Below are 17209 nucleotides of genomic sequence, written 5' to 3'. Positions count from 1 at the left end.
GAAGCAAAACCCATCCCAATGAGAACGCCATGATGTTTTCTCTACAACTGAGTTTACTTTTGGTGTACAACCTCAATCCCATCAAAAAGGAATATGTTGTGACTATTTCAGTAGCCGGGCGGAATCAGGGGTGGATTCGGGAGTCAGCGTCGCTGGATGCAATTCCACTCATACTATGGCAATCGTTAGTCTCATGCTTGAAAACTCGCCATTGACTCGAGAACAAATGGAGACGAAGCGAAAGAAAAAAAAAAAAAAAGAGATAAAAGGGGAAGACTGCTGCTTACCACTCGACCTGCCTCATCTCCAGTATAAACAACTTGAGGGAGGGCCAGAATGCAACTGATGCCAGACGATATATTGGCTCCGTTGTCCCGACTACTGTCAGTATGGTGAAGTTGTCGAATGAGCTCCAGCTCGAACTGTCCGCCATGGATGACCTTGCTCCAGATATTGACCACACCGCGGCTATGACCCGTGAGCACAAGCTCACGCTCCAGCCATTCGTTCTGAACACCCTCGTAGAACACACAGGACAGGACGTGATCATCAGGAGAGTCGCAGACCGGTTGGTCGACCAGAAGATCACCGTTGAGCGTGTACATCGTGATGCGGTTGCCGCGGCAGATGATGATGTCTCCAGTGACATCGTTAATGCGAGCACACTGGCCACCGGGTTAGTAAAAGCCATTTCCAGGAGGGCCTTCATATTCCTCAAGCATTACTTACATTAACTATCCCCGTTGCCGGAAGCTCCCGCACGAAGCATCGCCGGTTCAAATCCCATAGCATGATACGGCCATCTCCAGATGCAGAGAGCAAAGCGCTGAAGGACCGGGAAACGGCGAGAACTGTTACTGGGCAACGGTGACCGAATAGTGATCCCACCGGCTGCAGATCAACTGCCCTCGGCGTTGTAGTCACTGTCCACAGAGATATAGTACAGTCCGTGCCACAGGTAATGAGCGTGCGGGAGTCGGCAAAGCTGGCGTGGGAGAGTTGGCCGACATGAAGGTGCTCGAAATGTCCGAGGAGCTAGGCGTTGTTAGTGAACCGAAGTGCTCATTCAATATTTATCATTGAGCATACCTTGCGACTATCTGTTGCATAGAAGCGCACACTGCCGTCAAAAAAGCCCCACTCCATGTAGTGATCGTATAGAGGGGGGACGTTCAGTCTCAGGGAAGCCGTACATAACAGGCGATCCTGTTTCATGGACAGCGTCGCGACTCGTTCCTCAATATCTAGAAACGGGCAAGGTGGTCAGTTATTTGATAATTTGATTATGCAGACGAGGAGAAAAGAAAAGTTTCAAATTTACCAAGAAGCGAGAGTGGCATCTGAGTCAACGATTCCGCAAGAGTATCTAGTCGCGGAACACGATATCGGGAGTCCTCGCGCTGGGGATGTGTTCGCTGGAAGATTTGGCCAGGTGTTTGTCCGAAGTTATGGATGATTCCAATCGTTGCCAAACGCTCCATTGGATCATCAATTGCATCCAAATCCTTCGCTCCCTTGTAAGATAGATGGTGGAAAACATTGACGGCCTCCACAGCAGCCTCGCCGTTCTGCTTGCTGCCAAAAACGAGATCAATCCAATGATGCAGGTTCTCCGACACGTAGGGGCTCTCAAGTGCCTCCCGGTGTTTCTCAATGAAAATCTTAGGGTCACCTTTGGCCCAAGGTGGTAGTTCAACGGAGTCAATTGCAGTCATGTTCTGTAGGAGTCCAAAATCGTATTTGTTCGAGTTTGTCAGGAACTCTGGGAGGTAAAAGAACTCGGGGATCAGTTCTCGGACATCGGACATGTTGCCCCGCGATGCGGACTCCCACGCCTTGCGAATAGAGTAGAACAGTCGATCTGCATGATCGAAGGTGCCACCTTGGAGAAGAAGGTATGATTTCACAAAAGGCTGGAGACGTATGAGATATGAACTGACGATCATCGCAGATGAATAGTGGGTTCCGTAATGGAATGGCGGGGAGTTGTCATCGCCCATCTCTGCGAAGGCATTATAACGCTCTCGGAAGCCTGCTTCGCGATCTGGAGTCTGGCAACCCATGGGCTTGGATAAATCACGGAAAGACTTGGGGTTTGTCAAGTCCAGTTCCTCACTTGTATAGTCTGCCAGGACCCATGGGAAAACCGGGTATTGCGTCAGGTCATTGAACGTACGTCCAGCGAGGGTATTGATCAACATGAGATAATGGAAGTTAGAAATCTCGCCTCGGACCCATTTTCGTGTCGCTGGGTTTGCTGGCAGGTGTCCAAAGAGGCTGCCAAATTTGGACCCAAGAGATTGAGGTGCGTCTTCTTGACTTCGAAGAGTTTCAAATCTCCAAATATCTTCGGGTCGAGAATGCCCCGCGCTTCCAGTAACTTGAGGCGCTTTGTTGCCAAGTTGATTGCACAATTCATCTCGAACGCGCGCGGAAAAGAACGTCAGAAGATAGCTCGTACCATCAGTGAAAAAGATTTCTAATCCAACATCACGGAACAAGAAGCGTCGCTTAGACACGCTAACCAGGTCAGACCACTTCCAGCTTCTAGTCTCATGGTCCTGGGAGCGACGATCATTAGACTCCCGTCCGGCAATCATTCGCACATATGGATCTCGCTCTTCGGAGGGAGCTTGCCAGACGTTAACGATCTCGCCATCAGCTCGCTGGAAAAAATTGTCTAGGATATAAATGCAATCCTTTCCTAGGATCAAAAGGCCTTCCACAGCCTCCAGACCGATAATTCTCGACATATTGCACACGTTCTGGACTTGGTCACCTCTATGCAGAGATCGCATGACCTTCCGGTTCTTATCTTCGTAGTCTCCAATCTCAAACTTCGGATCGTCGATCATCTCGAAGTTCTCCTCCAGCATGCTAGGGCTTTCACCATCAACGTCATGTGCCTCTTGAGTATCACTATCCACAGGTTCCTGTTCTGCAGCCAGTCCAACAGGGGTCGAGACAGCCTCTCCTGCAGATAACGCTCGAAGACGGGTGTCAAGCTTGGGTGCAGGAAGTTCAGACGCCTTCCGCTTAGGTTGGTAATCTTGCCGCTCGCCAGAATCATCAGGGACGACTCGTAGACGCATCCGACTTCGACCTTCCGTCTGATCCAGTTTCCATTTTCGGTCTTTGTCTTCAGCAAGAAGACCGCCAGGGCGTCGCAAGTCGAGTAGCAAATTGGAAAATGCAGACCACATGAAAGTGGAGTTATCTTGGAGGTCTTGCAGAAATCTCTGGGACTTCAAGAATTCCGATGCCGAGATGTTCGAGATCCAATGGGGCAACGTGGCATCGTGCTTGCGAATGACCTCTTCATCAAACTTCTCCAGCTGGGACCATTGTCGTAACCTATCTTTGCGTCTGGAGAGTCGACTCCTAGCAGATTCCTCGCTCCTGAGATTCTCTTCTAGGACAAAGCTCTCCCACTGTCTAAAGAGAATACCGAAGAACAAGGCATCCATATCATCTCGCTGATCATCAATCCACTGTAGGAAGGCTTCGTCGTCCATGCCGGCGAGCGCTTCGAATCCATCCGCAAGTCGACGCTGGAGGGTCACGGGGCCATGACTTAAGAGATTCACTACCTCATCCGGCTTTTGAACCAGAATGATTCGCCAGAGACTTGCGGCTGCCAAGCGAATACTTTCTTCTTTGCTGATCAGCTTCGTATAAAGAAGATAGCACAATAATTGGAGATGTTTCGATTGAGTCTCCGCTGCCCCGAGAAGCACTACTTGCCAGTAATTCAAGCGCTTCAGAACTGGTAGTGGTTCGCTGTCATCTGCTTCCGACAGCTGAAACAAAATGATCTTGTAAAGAGCAGTGTGAAGCGTCGCAACTGCTTGGCTACACAGCCGGATACTCTTCAGAGGGGAAATATCAGGACGCTGGAGGTACTCCAGGATTGTACCCAGGTACTCAAGGCTGGTAGCAGCGCCATCTATGAACCACCCTTCATAGACTGCCTCAACCAGATGGGTTGCAAAACGGGCAAGGTTGGTGAGAGTCCGGGGTTCATGGAGAAGGCGAGGCTTGGACGAAGGTATGTCTTTCAATCTCTCCAGAATACTATTGAAAATCCACGAATTGAAATATGCCTGCTGTTCCAGGAACCCAGGTGGGGTTTTGTGATACAGCCCGAGACCCGAAAAATCCTTTCGCTCCAAAAGTTGATCTTCAAAGACAGCGAGAACAAGTCCAGAGATGGCCTTAACAATAGGATGATCTGCCGCACCTCCGTCTCCAGAGTAAATAGGGTTCACTACGCGCCGGATGCGCGCAGAGGATGGCTGGTGTTTTGCCTTTTCAGATGAAACCAGGATAAAAGAGGATCTCCGAGGCAAAGAACCGATGCTCTCCTCCGGATTGCCTAGAGCATCAACAGTGCTAGTCAAAAGGCTAGAGGCAATATTGGCAGCACTTGAACGAGGCCGTAAAACCAAAGTACTATCGTCGAAACTGATACCACTGTGTGGGGAGACAAGTTCATTGTTGGGTCCGATGGAATCGGTGCCCACGATAGTGGGATAGAGGATCATCAGAAGCTCTTGAGCGTAACCGAAGGTGACCGTGAAGTCCTGGAAGTTTCGGGATCGTGAGCGTAGTCCATCCAAAAACTCGACAATCGTAGAAATGACGGAGAAGCCATGCACTGGCTTGTCGGAGGACGGGAGATCTAAAGTAAGCAATTAGTAACAGAAGAGGGGGTAATGCATTGACTTTGGTTCTCGAGCCTACCCGTTATATTACATGTCGACATCAGCGGTTTTTTGAATGCAGCGGCGCGACTCTCAAGGCTCTCTTGTCCGCTTGTCTCTGTTGCTGTTTCAGTTGCCAGGACTGAGCTCCTCAGTCCGCTCTTCAGCATACCCATAATTACCGTGAGCATTTCGGGAAACACGATACGCAGGTCGCCCCCTGACAGGAACATGTTGATGAAACCCGAAGCGTCGAATGGTTTATCAAGCTCCAAAACAGCGACATCTTGTCCAAAGAGAATGCCAAAACAGATGGGCCACAGTGCAGGGATATTCCACCACCGTTTCAGGTGGTGTTCTAGAATTATGTAACCCCCGTTCTTCTCGGAAAACTTCTTGCTGTAACTACTTCCATGAATTACCAGCAATCGAGATAGAATCTTGACAGCATGAACAACAACTTCCGAGTCATCCTCACATGCCAGATATAAAAGCCACTATATGCAGGGTCAGCTGAGATGTTGCAAGTTTGGATGATTCGGGACAAACCTTATTAGTGACTGCTTTGGCAAACTTTTTCAAAGGCGAAGAGTCAAGATTATTACAGAGCACAGTAGAGTACAGACGTAGCATCTCAACACCCAAGGTAGTGGGAGGCAAATATTTTTCGGAGTCAGACTTTGATGAAGGTGGTCTGGAGGTCACCGTGGCAAATCTGAGACTCTTTTTCTTTTGCAATCCCATAGGGGTTTTTGGTCGGTGGAGGTTATAGGTAATAGATAGAGCCAGGGAGCGAAGGAGATCAGGAGACATGTTGCTTTCCATCAAACCTCGAAAGGCGGCAAGACAGGGGATGAGAGTTTCATTTGTGATCTCATTGCCCTTCAAGGTCTCGAGGATTTTTTTATTGACGCCTGGTGTTAATGGAATTAGCCATAAGATTATTTTAGAAGACATCGGCCCTTGAAATTTGAGAGGAAAGAAAAGTTGAACTTACGCATGCGGCCAAGTCTCCTGGCATTGAATCGACGGTAATTACCCTCAGATGCAAATACGCGAAATTGCGAATAGAACAACTCCAGGGTCCGAACATCCGCAAACCGCCAGATATCCAGATCAACAAGCAGCACACGGTAGGCGAGCGGATTGGAGATAATGGAATGGCTTGGTTTCTCAAAATCATACCCAACAAAAGCAAGCGTAAGACGTAGAAGATCAAGAGCGAGTGAATTTTGCTCCTCCTGGTTAGGGCTAACAGCTACAGCTCTGAGCGTTGGGGTGGAAGTACCGAGCTGGAAACCTAGCTTGTCGCGCAACAGAGATGCCAGTATACCGTATCCATTGTCTCTTTCCATGGCCTCGCTGTTTCTCCAGTTATCTTGAACAGCCTCGTAAAGGGCCTCAACAGCCAGGCGGGTGCTTTGCGCGGAGTCGGCGGCCTGGATCAAGCTAAGATGAACGGCGGCGCAGCCGCCCAAACACCAGCTAGCATCATCCAGAGACCAGGGGATGGCGACAACAGGTTCTCCGGTCAGGATGCCTACCCCCTGAGGTTGAGTTAACCCATCATTAATAGCAGGTGTAGATCCGTTGATCGCCACAGCATTGCCACCGGCTTTGGTCAGTTGTTGTAAACTTTTTGCCGCTTGCCTCGAAAGACACTTGATAAGCTCTGACTCGTCCACGTTATTGCTATCGTCATCGTCAAGAACAGCAACTGGAGTAACATTGATTAAAATGGAAGTCTCGCGGACCAGTGTGCTTGCTCGCCTCCGGATGGCGGTGACAATATCTGAACTTTCTTCCTTTCCAGGATGCAAGTGTTCATTCCGTAGATTGAGGGTCGCGGATGCCTTATAAGTTTGAAAAGACCCCAGGCAATCTTGAAAGTTTCCAAAGTATCGAGGCCCAAGATTATAGAAGACTGCCACCATGTCATCGCTGAATGCCTCTTCGAAGAGAATGCCATTTGCGAGAGACCATTGAGAGGTAGATACTCCCTTTCCAAGGCGCATGGCTAAATCTTGAGGCGTGCCAAAAAACGCCTGAATCCGCGGAGGTCGGTTTGGGTGATTGCTAGTAGGAACGGACGGGTAGTCAATCTTCAGCTGTTCCACAAATTCACCGTCTATGAACAGAGAAGCTCGCGAGGAAACCCCCGGCCTGGGTCTTTTATGGACGAGGCCAATATGATACCAGTGATTTGGCTCGAACTTGGCTGACTTGAACCGCACACTAGGCCGTGGCCCTCGAATGGATGTTTGTAGGATGAAATTCCTTGTATCTTTTTCCAGATAGGCAAGGAGGAAGCAGGTTTGGCTGGAATCAAAGGCTCCAAAAATGGTAGTATGTGTGTTCACATCAAACTGATCAAAGCGAACCCAGGCAGCCAAAGTGTAGCCAGCAGAGGCAGTTGGGGGAAACACGCGGCCTAGAGTAGCGAACTCGACAGAACAGAATCCATGCAAGGACATATCGAACTGGATAGAGGGCGGTTCTTTAGAATACTTAAGCGCAGAGACGAGGAATTTTAAGACTTGTGGATTGCCATGTGCGTGGCGGTACAGAGCCACGGCATCATCCAAGTTACACATGCCCTGAACGCTCAGGCAGCGTGCCAAATCATGGTACAGAGCTCTTTCTGGATCGGACCGGCCGTCATCGAACAGAACCGGCAGAATGGAGGTCAGCATGCCCGTGGCATGCAAAGCTACAACGTTCCTCCGCGACTGCGATGCCAATTGGCAAAGGCACGCCGGCAATGCCAGGCGCAAGATGTCGATGTCGATGTCGATTCCCGGAGACGCCGAGTGAACCACCCACATACGGAGGAACGGGCCCAACAACTCCGCAACCTCGACTGTCTCTGCAGGCCGCAGGAACTGGTTCACGGTAACCTGAACTTCTTGGACCGAAGGCGAGCTCTTAGGCTGCGGGAACTTGGTCCTGGTGGTGACAAATATATCGGCCACGGTCTCTTGGCAGAGGGCGGCAGCCAGGATGGCTCCGTACAATTGGTCTGCATCTCCCCGAAATTGATTTGTTTTGCCGGCAAGGACAGTGAGCGCTCGCTCGAGAGCCGCCGTGCCTCCTCCCGGCACTTTTCGGGCCAGGTATCGCCGGTTGCCCAGATGGTCCTTCAGTCCGCCCGCCAACGTCCCGAGAACATCCTTCACGAGCCTCAGCACGCTTTTGCGTTCCTCTAGGGAGAAATTGACCGGATCATACAAATCCGCCAGCTGGTCCGCCAGGGTCAGCAGGGTTTGGAACCCCGCCAGATGCCGGAATGCATCCTTGGCGGTTCGTGGTCGTGCATCATCGACGAATGTGTGTCGCAAACGTAAGAGGGGCTCGGTGGCCGCCAGGGCCTGTGCCAGAGTAATTGGGGGGTTCGCGATGAGGCTCTTGAGCTGGTCGACGAGGGGAGCCAGCTCCTCGGCGAGGCGCTCGGTCGATCCGGAGGGGGAGGGAGGGAGGGGCGGCGGAGACATGGCCGAATCTTATCCACGACCGGACCGATGGCGGGTGACCACCAGAGACCGTGAATGTGCGATTGGCGTGACGGGTGAGGCGGTCTGCATTGGTATGTGTTGTGCTAGCGGGTCCGGATGAGACACATACCATCCGACGTGGAACGAGGAGGGGTGGACGTTGGGTGGACGGGGTTGTTTTGGAGCGGCGAGCTCTCACGGTCGCTCCGAACTGGCGTGACCCGATGGTGTAGGCTCAAAAATGGATCGACGTCCGGTCCAAACAGACCGCAATGGACCGGGGAGGAATCAGGTGACCGCGGATGGAGGTTGGGGGCCCTGTTTTCCCCTCTTTGAAGGTCAGTTATTTTGGATCACTGGATGACCGTGGATGGGGTCCGTGTCCGGGAATCGGAATTACCATACGCGATAAGAGCACACGAGCGATAAGCCCGGCAGACTTGGCACCCCCGATAAGCACAGTCACGATTCAGTCCTGATCAAACGGGGCCCGGGCCGTCTCCAGAGTACGTACGGCTGAGTACTCCTCCCTACTGGGTCCGGTACTGCGGTACCCGTATACATGTCACGCGGGATTTCTACTTTCTATACTGCTATAGTTTTCCCCCTCGTCTATCATAGATGTTCGATATTTCGATATTTCGATATTCTCAATACCATGCTATGTACCCAGTCCTCGGTAATTCGGGATGCTATTTGCTATCTGCCATCTGCCATCTGCTATATGTTAATACGCTATGGCCATCTCTTTCTATGATCGTTCGCATTCTTGCGTCAGTCTCGATAGCGCGCAGATGCCGGTCCCCTAGGCTGCCTTGCGGGTGGAGACCGCTGCAACCGCCCCCTCCTCAAGTTGACGGGGTTGAGCCCCCAAGCCTGCTTTTGCCTGAAGCACCGAAGCTCCGTCCTTGCGCCACAGTCACCAGTACGAATACATAACCCATACGCTGTATCCGATCACCGACCTCGCGTCATTTGGGCACTGCACACGACTTCGGAGGATCGGCAAGTATGTCTACTCAAGTGACCGGGCTGCCAGGTACCCGGCGTCTCCTCGCGTGAGACCTGCTGAAGAAAGAAGCGTAATTTCCCACCTAGCTAGGGTACAGGTGGCTGTCGATTGACTTTGAGGTGTTATACAGCGTAGGTGGTAGGTGGCGACAGAGTGGTAGTTTGATAAAAGGATAGATTGTTATATATAGAAAAAAGATGGGGTGAAGGATGTCCTCCAAACCCAGCTTAATGCCGATCGAGTCATCCTCGCATCCACCGCGCCCCCGGGGTTCCCAGATTCCCAAGATGCCCTAGCCCGATAAGACGACCGCCGCCGCAAACCCTCGCCTCAGGCCCTCCCCAGAAATGGAACCGTGGATGACAGAAGTACAGGTTGGAAGCACTACACCCAGTTGAGTGACCAGCCCGTCAATCTCCTTCAGGCGCCTAGAAAACCGTCTTGGTTGGCGGTGCTCGTGTGCTTTGTCCAGCCCTCTGCGGTTGCCAGGTTACCGTACCTGACCGTATCGCCCTGCCCCGACCCCCCAGGCCCCACCAGGATCGACAGCCGGCGTCAATCGACTGGTCATCGGACGGCGTAACCGTACGGTAACCCCTGCACCCCCGTAACCCCCCGTCATCGCCCGCTTGCATCATCCTTCTCCGCCTGCCGTTTTGCTCCCTAGATAAGCCCCGGGTCCAGTGACTCTGAGCACCTCCTCATCTCTCGCCTCCTCATCTCCTCACCTCTCGGTATCTCTCCCTCTCTTCATCTCTCCATCTCCCCTCTCCATCTCACCCTATAAGTCTTCTCTTCTCCCCCTTTCATCCATCGTTTACCCACTATTGTTTATCATCTTCCCCGTGCCCTGCTTTTCATCCTTCCTCTGCCCTTCCAACCCCGTCCGCCATCATGAAGGGCTTCCTCGGCCTGGCGGTGCTTCCGCTCCTCGCAGCTGCGTCACCCGTAGCTATCGACTCCATCCACAATGGAGCCGCCCCGATTCTCTCCTCCATGAATGCTCAGGAGATCCCAGATTCCTACATCGTCGTGTTTAAGAAGCATGTCGATCCCTCGGCCGCCGCGGCTCATCACAGCTGGGTGCAGGACATCCACACCGACAATGTCCGCATGGAGCTGAAGAAGCGTTCGCTCTTCGGCTTTGACTCGGATGCCTTTTTGGGCATGAAGCACACCTTCCATGTCGCTGGCTCCCTGATGGGTTATGCCGGTCACTTCCACGAGGACGTCATCGAGCAGGTCCGCCGGCATCCGGATGTAAGTAGTATTTCTGTTCACATTCACCCTGCCGCCTTCTCTGCATCTCTATCATGTATAAAAAAGGCAGATTCCAAGAGCTACCGCTGACTGATTCCCGCCTTTCGTGATACATAGGTTGAGTACATCGAGAAGGACTCTGAGGTCCACCACTTTGAGAACTCCGCTGTGGAGAAGAACGCCCCATGGGGTCTTGCCCGTATCTCCCACCGTGAAAGCCTGTCCTTCGGTAGCTTCAATAAGTACCTGTATGCCGAAGATGGTGGTGAGGGCGTGGATGCCTACGTTATTGACACTGGTACCAACACCGAGCACGTTGACTTCGAGGGCCGTGCCTCTTGGGGTAAGACCATTCCCCAGGGCGATGAGGATGTGGATGGCAATGGCCACGGTACCCACTGTTCCGGCACCATCGCTGGTAAGAAGTACGGTGTTGCCAAGAAAGCCAATATCTATGCCGTCAAGGTCCTTCGCTCGAACGGCTCTGGCACCATGTCCGATGTTGTCAAGGGTGTCGAGTGGGCGGCCGAGGCTCATATCAAGAAGGCCAAGGCCGCCAAGGCTGGCAAGAGCAAGGGCTTCAAGGGTAGCGTGGCCAACATGAGTCTGGGTGGCGGAAGCTCGCGCACTCTTGATCTCGCTGTGAACGCTGCCGTCGAAGCTGGCATCCACTTCGCCGTCGCCGCTGGCAATGACAATGCCGATGCTTGCAACTACTCCCCTGCTGCGGCTGAGAACGCCGTCACCGTTGGTGCCTCTACTCTGGCTGATGAGCGTGCTTACTTCTCCAACTACGGCAAGTGCACTGACATCTTCGGCCCTGGTCTCAACATCCTGTCCACCTGGATTGGCAGCAAATATGCTGTCAACACTATCTCTGGCACCTCCATGGCCTCTCCCCACATTGCTGGTCTGTTGGCCTACTACGTCTCCCTCCAGCCCTCGAGCGACTCGGCCTACGCCGTTGCCGAAATTAGCCCCAAGGAGCTCAAGGAGACTATCATTAGCATTGCCACCTCCGGCGCTCTGACCGACATTCCGTCGGACACTCCTAACGTAAGTAACCACATCGTGACCACATTGCATATCTTCCAGACCCCAATCAAGTAACTAATCTTATTTCGCAGCTTCTTGCCTGGAACGGCGGTGGCTCCTCCAACTACAGCGAGATCGTTGCCAAGGGTGGCTACAAGGCCGGTGCGGTCGATGGCCGTATGAACGAGCTTGTCAACCACGTTGAGGAGGTTCTGAACCACGAGATCCATGAGCTCGGTGCCATCTACAGCGAGATCAGGGATGCTGTCTCCGCTTAGAGTAGATAACTAAAGACGCTCTGTCTGTGACAGAGCTTCTCACATGGGCATTTGGTTGGATGGATTAACAATGGCGCAGATTATTGTTCATTTTTTTGGTTTTATATTGTTTTCTCGGCTCTTTGGGTGGTTTAACCAACACATTCGGGTTTTCCTCTCCCGCCTCAGACTGTTCTTTGCTCACTCTATCTCTCTCTCTCTTGCCACGCTGCGGTTTATCTTTACACGTAGTATACTTGTTCAGCCATACATTTAACCTGATCTAGATTCTAGGGTGTTCATCTATGAAGAGGATTCCGGTCTGACGAGCTGTCTCTTGTACCATTCACGTAGGCTCGATGCCCTCCCGACGTAATTTTATACTTCGTCCATGTTTCGTACTCTTTGGAACCTTTCCCCCTAAGTGGTTCTCTTTAGATGCTTCTGTTTTGACACCCAGTACATTGTCTTGTCATATCGAATACCGTCACTATATACCAACGTATACTAACGCAAAGGTTGCCCTTTCTGGATAAACCCCTTGTTTGAGCAATGTGTATGACTCAATGAGCCAAAGCAAAGTCAACACAGGAGCATTCATATGGGAGATTAAGAGAAAATTGTATAAAAGCAGCCTTCACATTCGCATGCAAGGGAAACCTAATTCAATAGGAAAAACCTGAACCAAGGCGTACAAAGATCCAATGCAAACCCAAATCCCGGTTATTCACACACATTCCTTAAAAAATAGTGGGGTGCCATTCGGACATGATCCATAAGACTTTGCCCATAATGCAGTACCAAGCACATCTGACAAGGTACTCAGCACTATCCGCATCCCATCTACGTCAGTCTATGTATTCTCAGCTTGTCTCAAACAGAAAAGGTCAACTCCATATAGGATCTCCATCACAAGAAGGAGCAAGTTTTTCGGGCGTCTCAAACCCTTCATCACATGGAGGCTTTCCTCCAGATCGAGGATCACACCTTCTCTATTCAACTCTGTTCTTATCTTGACTATAGGCATATGCGGGTCCTGCTACGGCAAAGGTACCGAAGATAACTAGACAAAGAACAGTCATGACCTTCATCTTGATGGTATTATTTTTGTATTGTTATGTTTGGAGGTGTAGCAAAAGCAGTTGCAAAAAAATGATGATATATGTAGCCTTCTCATTTGACTTCCTCTCAATAATTAACCTGAGGAGGGAAAGCTGTGACATAGTGTTGTTGATACGCTACGGAGTCCTTGAAATTTAATACATCAATTCGGCTATTCCGTGACCATATAATCCAGGTTTATTCTAACACAACGACGACTAGTTAATCGTGCATAACACTGAATGCATATTCTAGAAACTAGGATACATCATTGATTTGGGCGACATGCAGGCTTCTATTGATATCACCAACAGACAGTATAATATAAAAAGCAGCTCTCTCCTGGTATAAAGATTTTCCTCCATATCATTATTCTCAATTCCAAACCCTCTAAAGACTAAGACCAACATCACCCACAAAATGAAATTATCTCCGTAGTCATGTTTGCCAGCTTTGCGGTGGCAAACCCTATGAAGAACAGCAATGCTTAACATGACCATCAATTTGAAAACGAGAAGTTCGAGACTGTTATTCGAACCCCGCTGCTTATGGAGACTACTGTCATGTAAGATGCTTCTCGATGGTGGAAAAACGAGTTAAGGACCTACATACAGTACGGCGCTAACAGATCCAATGTCCATAGGATCCTTTCAAGTAAACTCGACGTTGGAACCTTCAGGCTGTATGCTATCAACGACACTACAAGTTTCAGTAATAAGAGGACTGATGCTCTCGCAGACTGGCTTATTGCTCACTTCTTTTGACACAATAGTGCGACTGCAGAGACCTGATAATCCTATTTGAATGTTGAACATTACCGTAGACATCGAGCTTTATATCTCAATCCTAGTGGGTAACAAAAGTTTTGCTTGGCAGTATCAGCTCTCTATATAGCCACTGATGCCTTCTATTAGATGTCAAAGGAGCGTAAGTGAAGGCTATTTTGAATTCCCAAGATAAACGGTCTTGTAGGGCAGAGAGCTACTTTTGGTATAGAATGCGTGTTGACTGAGTGCTCCATAGACATATCTAATCATTTTCCGAGCAGCTCAGTGAGCCTGACTTTGAGTGCTCTCACAGCAGGGGCAGTGGCTTAGATAGGAAAGCTCCACCCGGCAGAGGAAATCTGTTATGTAGAGCTACCTATATATCTCGACTTGCGTAGGATATATAATCTAATAACGGTACCATGTTTCTGGATTTCTTCAGTCTTCACATCTATGAATCCCTAGAGTATATCCTTGATTTGCCTGATGTCAACAGCCTTGTCAAGACTCCAGCACCACTGACTGGCTTTCTCTGTCCGTTCTTGACCTAGAATAGAGGCACATTGATCTTTGAACTTCGTCTTCAACTGTTCATCGGTCATCGGCCGCTCCAAACTCCCCACAGCATGATCTACATGCTTTTCGATAACCATCTCTCCTCTTCCCTCCTCTCCATCCACTCGCACAACCAAATGGCATTCATCGGAACGAATCGTCGTATCCACCGTCACTGTGATCCGCTCCCTCACAGACACAACCCGCGGGTCCGCGACCACTTCATCCTCATACTGCGCTGGCGTGGCCTTCCCAAACAACACCCCAACTGCCCCGCCGTGATACACACTAAATTTGCCTTCCAGGCCATCCTTTGGCGCCGTCTTTCCTGTCAACTCCACCACCAATGGATGCACCCGCGCCTCAATCTCCCGCACTTGGTTTACTGTAACCCCCGTGCCGTCAACTCCCCATGCACCCACACACAGCCATCAATCACCGGATGCACGACAATCCCACATGGAAACGGCTTAAACGCGTTGCGCTCAATCTCCCACCGCCCCGCCGCCCCCAGCGTCGCCATCTGCGCCTCCAGATCATGCGCCGCACTTACCACACTCGCCCACCCGCGCTTCGCCTCCAGCGCCTGCACTGAACTCGTATACTCCTGCTCCGCTAGAACCGCCGCCAGCAGCCCGTTCTGCGCTGCCCGTCCCGCGTGGAATGACTTCGTATGCGAACCGAACATCTCTCGTAACCCGGTGACCTGCGTCGCCGCGATCCCGATAGCATGGGCCGTTTGGCCCGCGCTCAAGCCGAGAAGCTTGGCAACGGCAACGGCGGCCCCGATGGAGCCTGTTGTGCCGGTGATGTGCCTGTAATTTGTTCTTAGTTAGGATTCGATTCAATCGTGAGCCGTGACTCGTAGAACGACGGGAGAGATGAATAACGCACCACCCAACGTCGTAGTGACTCGGCCACACAGCCAACCCGACCTTGCACTCGGCCTCAATGCCCACAACCAGCGCGGTCAGGAACTCCGAGCCGGAAATGGGGCGGTCCAGGGTCTGCGCGATGGCGAGTAGTGCAGAGGCGACGGGGCCGGTCGGGTGAATGATCGTGTCGAGGTGCGTGTCATCGTAGTCATGGACGTGCGAGGCGATGCCGTTTAGGAGGGCGGCATTCATGGCATCGACGGCATGGGCATCCGGCGCGCCGAGGAGCCGCGATGTAGGCGGGCCAGAGAAGCGGGCGAGTGCCGTGCGCGCGATTGTGGTTGCGGGGTGGGTGCTGCCGCCGATGGTGCAGCCGGCCCAATTGTAGAAGCTACGAATGGCGGCGTGGATGGTTTCTGGAGGGAGAGAGGTAAATGTGAGGGCGACAGCCCAATCGGCAAGGGCTTGTGTGGCCATGTTGCTCTTGATGTGGTTGGGGCTGATGTTTTTTATAGTGCTGGATGCTCTAAATATCAGAACACAGTAGTATAGTAGTTGGCTGGGGATTCTCCGATATAGGAGTGTGGCATACCTCGGAGTTAAGAGTGGGCCGGAGATGTGGGGGGGAAGAAGAATTGGGAGAGGGGCGACCCATTTTGCAAGGTTCTAAATGGAGAGTTATAGGATAGGAGCTACGGCACAAGACGAGTTGGGGTAAACATTTGGTAAACTTGAAATATGTGGTACTATGGAATGCGATAGATTGGCCCCCGAATGCTGTGCGGAATAAAGCAATGAAAAAAACCACGTCCAGATAAAATAGTGCCGCTCATCTGGGAGAAGAGAAAAGGAAAAGAAAACAAGACCCGTACATAGAAGACCATGCTAAAGAAAAATATGACTGATGCCCATGTCCATGCCCGTAAGCGCCACAAATGCTAGTATCCCAGTGTTGAAAAATGAATCGGGCGAAGAAAGAGAGTTCGAGTGCGAGCACCCCATAGGATGAGCTTGGTAGGTGCCTCGGCCGAGCACACTCACAAAATATCGTCATCCTCATCTTCATCTTCACTTCCACTGAAGTTGTCCATATCCATCTCGTTGTCCGAGTCACTGCCTCCGAAGACGTCACTATCGACATCGGAGTCAGCCCAAAAGTCAGGATCGGCGTCCTCCTTTTCTACCTCTCGGGATGTCGGCCCTGGCTCCCCTGTCGGCATCTTGAAGTCTGGCGGGGTGTCCATCTTAGAGGTCTCCACGTCGGACTTCACGATCGTACGATATCGCGCCGGGTCGGTGCGCAGCATCACCGCCGCATCAACATTCGCTGGAGAGGAGACTTCGGCATCATCGAGCAGGGACAGGATGGAGATCAGGACAGACTCGACTCGTTGGGCGGGGGACCAGCGTTCAGAAGCGAGTTCGCCAGACATCTCATCATTACCAGGCGGGTGGAGGATAGAGATGCATAGCTTGCCGTCAGCATAGATGTTTGGATGAAACAGCGGTCGAACAAAGCGAAACTCTGGTGATTACGCAGTAAACCGATTAGCATGAGAGGTATAGATTAAAGTGATACATATCATGTTGGATAGCCTGCCTGGGGGGGGGGCCTGAGGAGGCAGGGGTCATCCTTACTTGGTGGTGCATAGGGGTAGTTTTGGGGGAATGTCATGCGTGCTTTGAAGTAGCCGCCGTGATAGAGGGAGTCCTGGTTCAGCACAAGCAGTGCCACATCCCACTCAAAAATGTCGTCATTGTGTAGCTAGGAAGGTAAAGAACGTTAGCTGGGCAGCCAGTCTATCAAGGGCCTTGAGCGACCGACCTCGATGTTCACCCATCGCTCCGATGACAACGTGCGGAACTCGTTCATAAGAATGCGTTCCGCCATGACGGGTTCGGGTAGGGAAACGAACGGCAATGAGAAATGGATTGATCCAGATTTCGGCAGAGAGATAATGAGACGGCGATGCAGGAGCCGGATGTTGAACGCTGTGAGAAGGAGAGAAGGATGGAAAGGAGAGCGGATAAGGTGGATCGGACGATGATGTCGGGGGGGGCCCTTTGTCGGGGGTCCCTGGAGGGAGAAGGGGGGGGGGCGCTTCGGGTAGTTAGTCAACCAAGTGAAGCCTGTGTGGCTGGTGGCGACTCTT

General features: G+C 51.5%; 4 protein-coding genes across 4 annotated transcripts; 1 reads left to right on the top strand and 3 right to left on the bottom strand.

Moving 5' to 3' along the window:
- Positions 1-143: 143 nt before the first annotated feature.
- On the bottom strand, positions 144-8194 carry N7462_003584 (Beige/BEACH domain protein; the record flags this gene model as incomplete). Its single annotated transcript, XM_057075310.1, has 8 exons — positions 144-173; positions 288-665; positions 730-1035; positions 1090-1244; positions 1322-4681; positions 4744-5200; positions 5253-5617; positions 5701-8194. The coding sequence occupies 8 exons, from the start codon at positions 8192-8194 to the stop codon at positions 144-146; spliced, it is 7545 nt and encodes a 2514-aa protein (XP_056934815.1).
- Positions 8195-10100: 1906 nt separating this feature from the next.
- N7462_003583 (S8 family peptidase) lies at positions 10101-11779 on the top strand (the record flags this gene model as incomplete). Its single annotated transcript, XM_057075309.1, has 3 exons — positions 10101-10466; positions 10584-11522; positions 11594-11779. The coding sequence occupies 3 exons, from the start codon at positions 10101-10103 to the stop codon at positions 11777-11779; spliced, it is 1491 nt and encodes a 496-aa protein (XP_056934814.1).
- Positions 11780-14087: 2308 nt separating this feature from the next.
- N7462_003582 (MmgE/PrpD family protein) lies at positions 14088-15533 on the bottom strand (the record flags this gene model as incomplete). The annotated part of the gene is made up of 3 exons (XM_057075308.1): positions 14088-14566; positions 14608-14996; positions 15076-15533. 3 exons carry the CDS (start codon positions 15531-15533, stop codon positions 14088-14090), a joined length of 1326 nt encoding a protein of 441 aa, XP_056934813.1.
- Positions 15534-16093: 560 nt separating this feature from the next.
- Positions 16094-16947, bottom strand: N7462_003581 (uncharacterized protein; the record flags this gene model as incomplete). The annotated part of the gene is made up of 3 exons (XM_057075307.1): positions 16094-16581; positions 16695-16821; positions 16882-16947. 3 exons carry the CDS (start codon positions 16945-16947, stop codon positions 16094-16096), a joined length of 681 nt encoding a protein of 226 aa, XP_056934812.1.
- Positions 16948-17209: the final 262 nt, after the last annotated feature.

This window comes from Penicillium macrosclerotiorum, assembly GCF_028827735.1.
Source record: "Penicillium macrosclerotiorum strain IBT 26536 chromosome Unknown utg000003l_segment0_segment0, whole genome shotgun sequence".
Classification (NCBI taxonomy): Eukaryota; Fungi; Ascomycota; class Eurotiomycetes; order Eurotiales; family Aspergillaceae; genus Penicillium; species Penicillium macrosclerotiorum.
The sequence above is the reverse complement of the archived record's forward strand: the minus strand, read 5'-3'. Positions and strand labels throughout refer to the sequence as shown.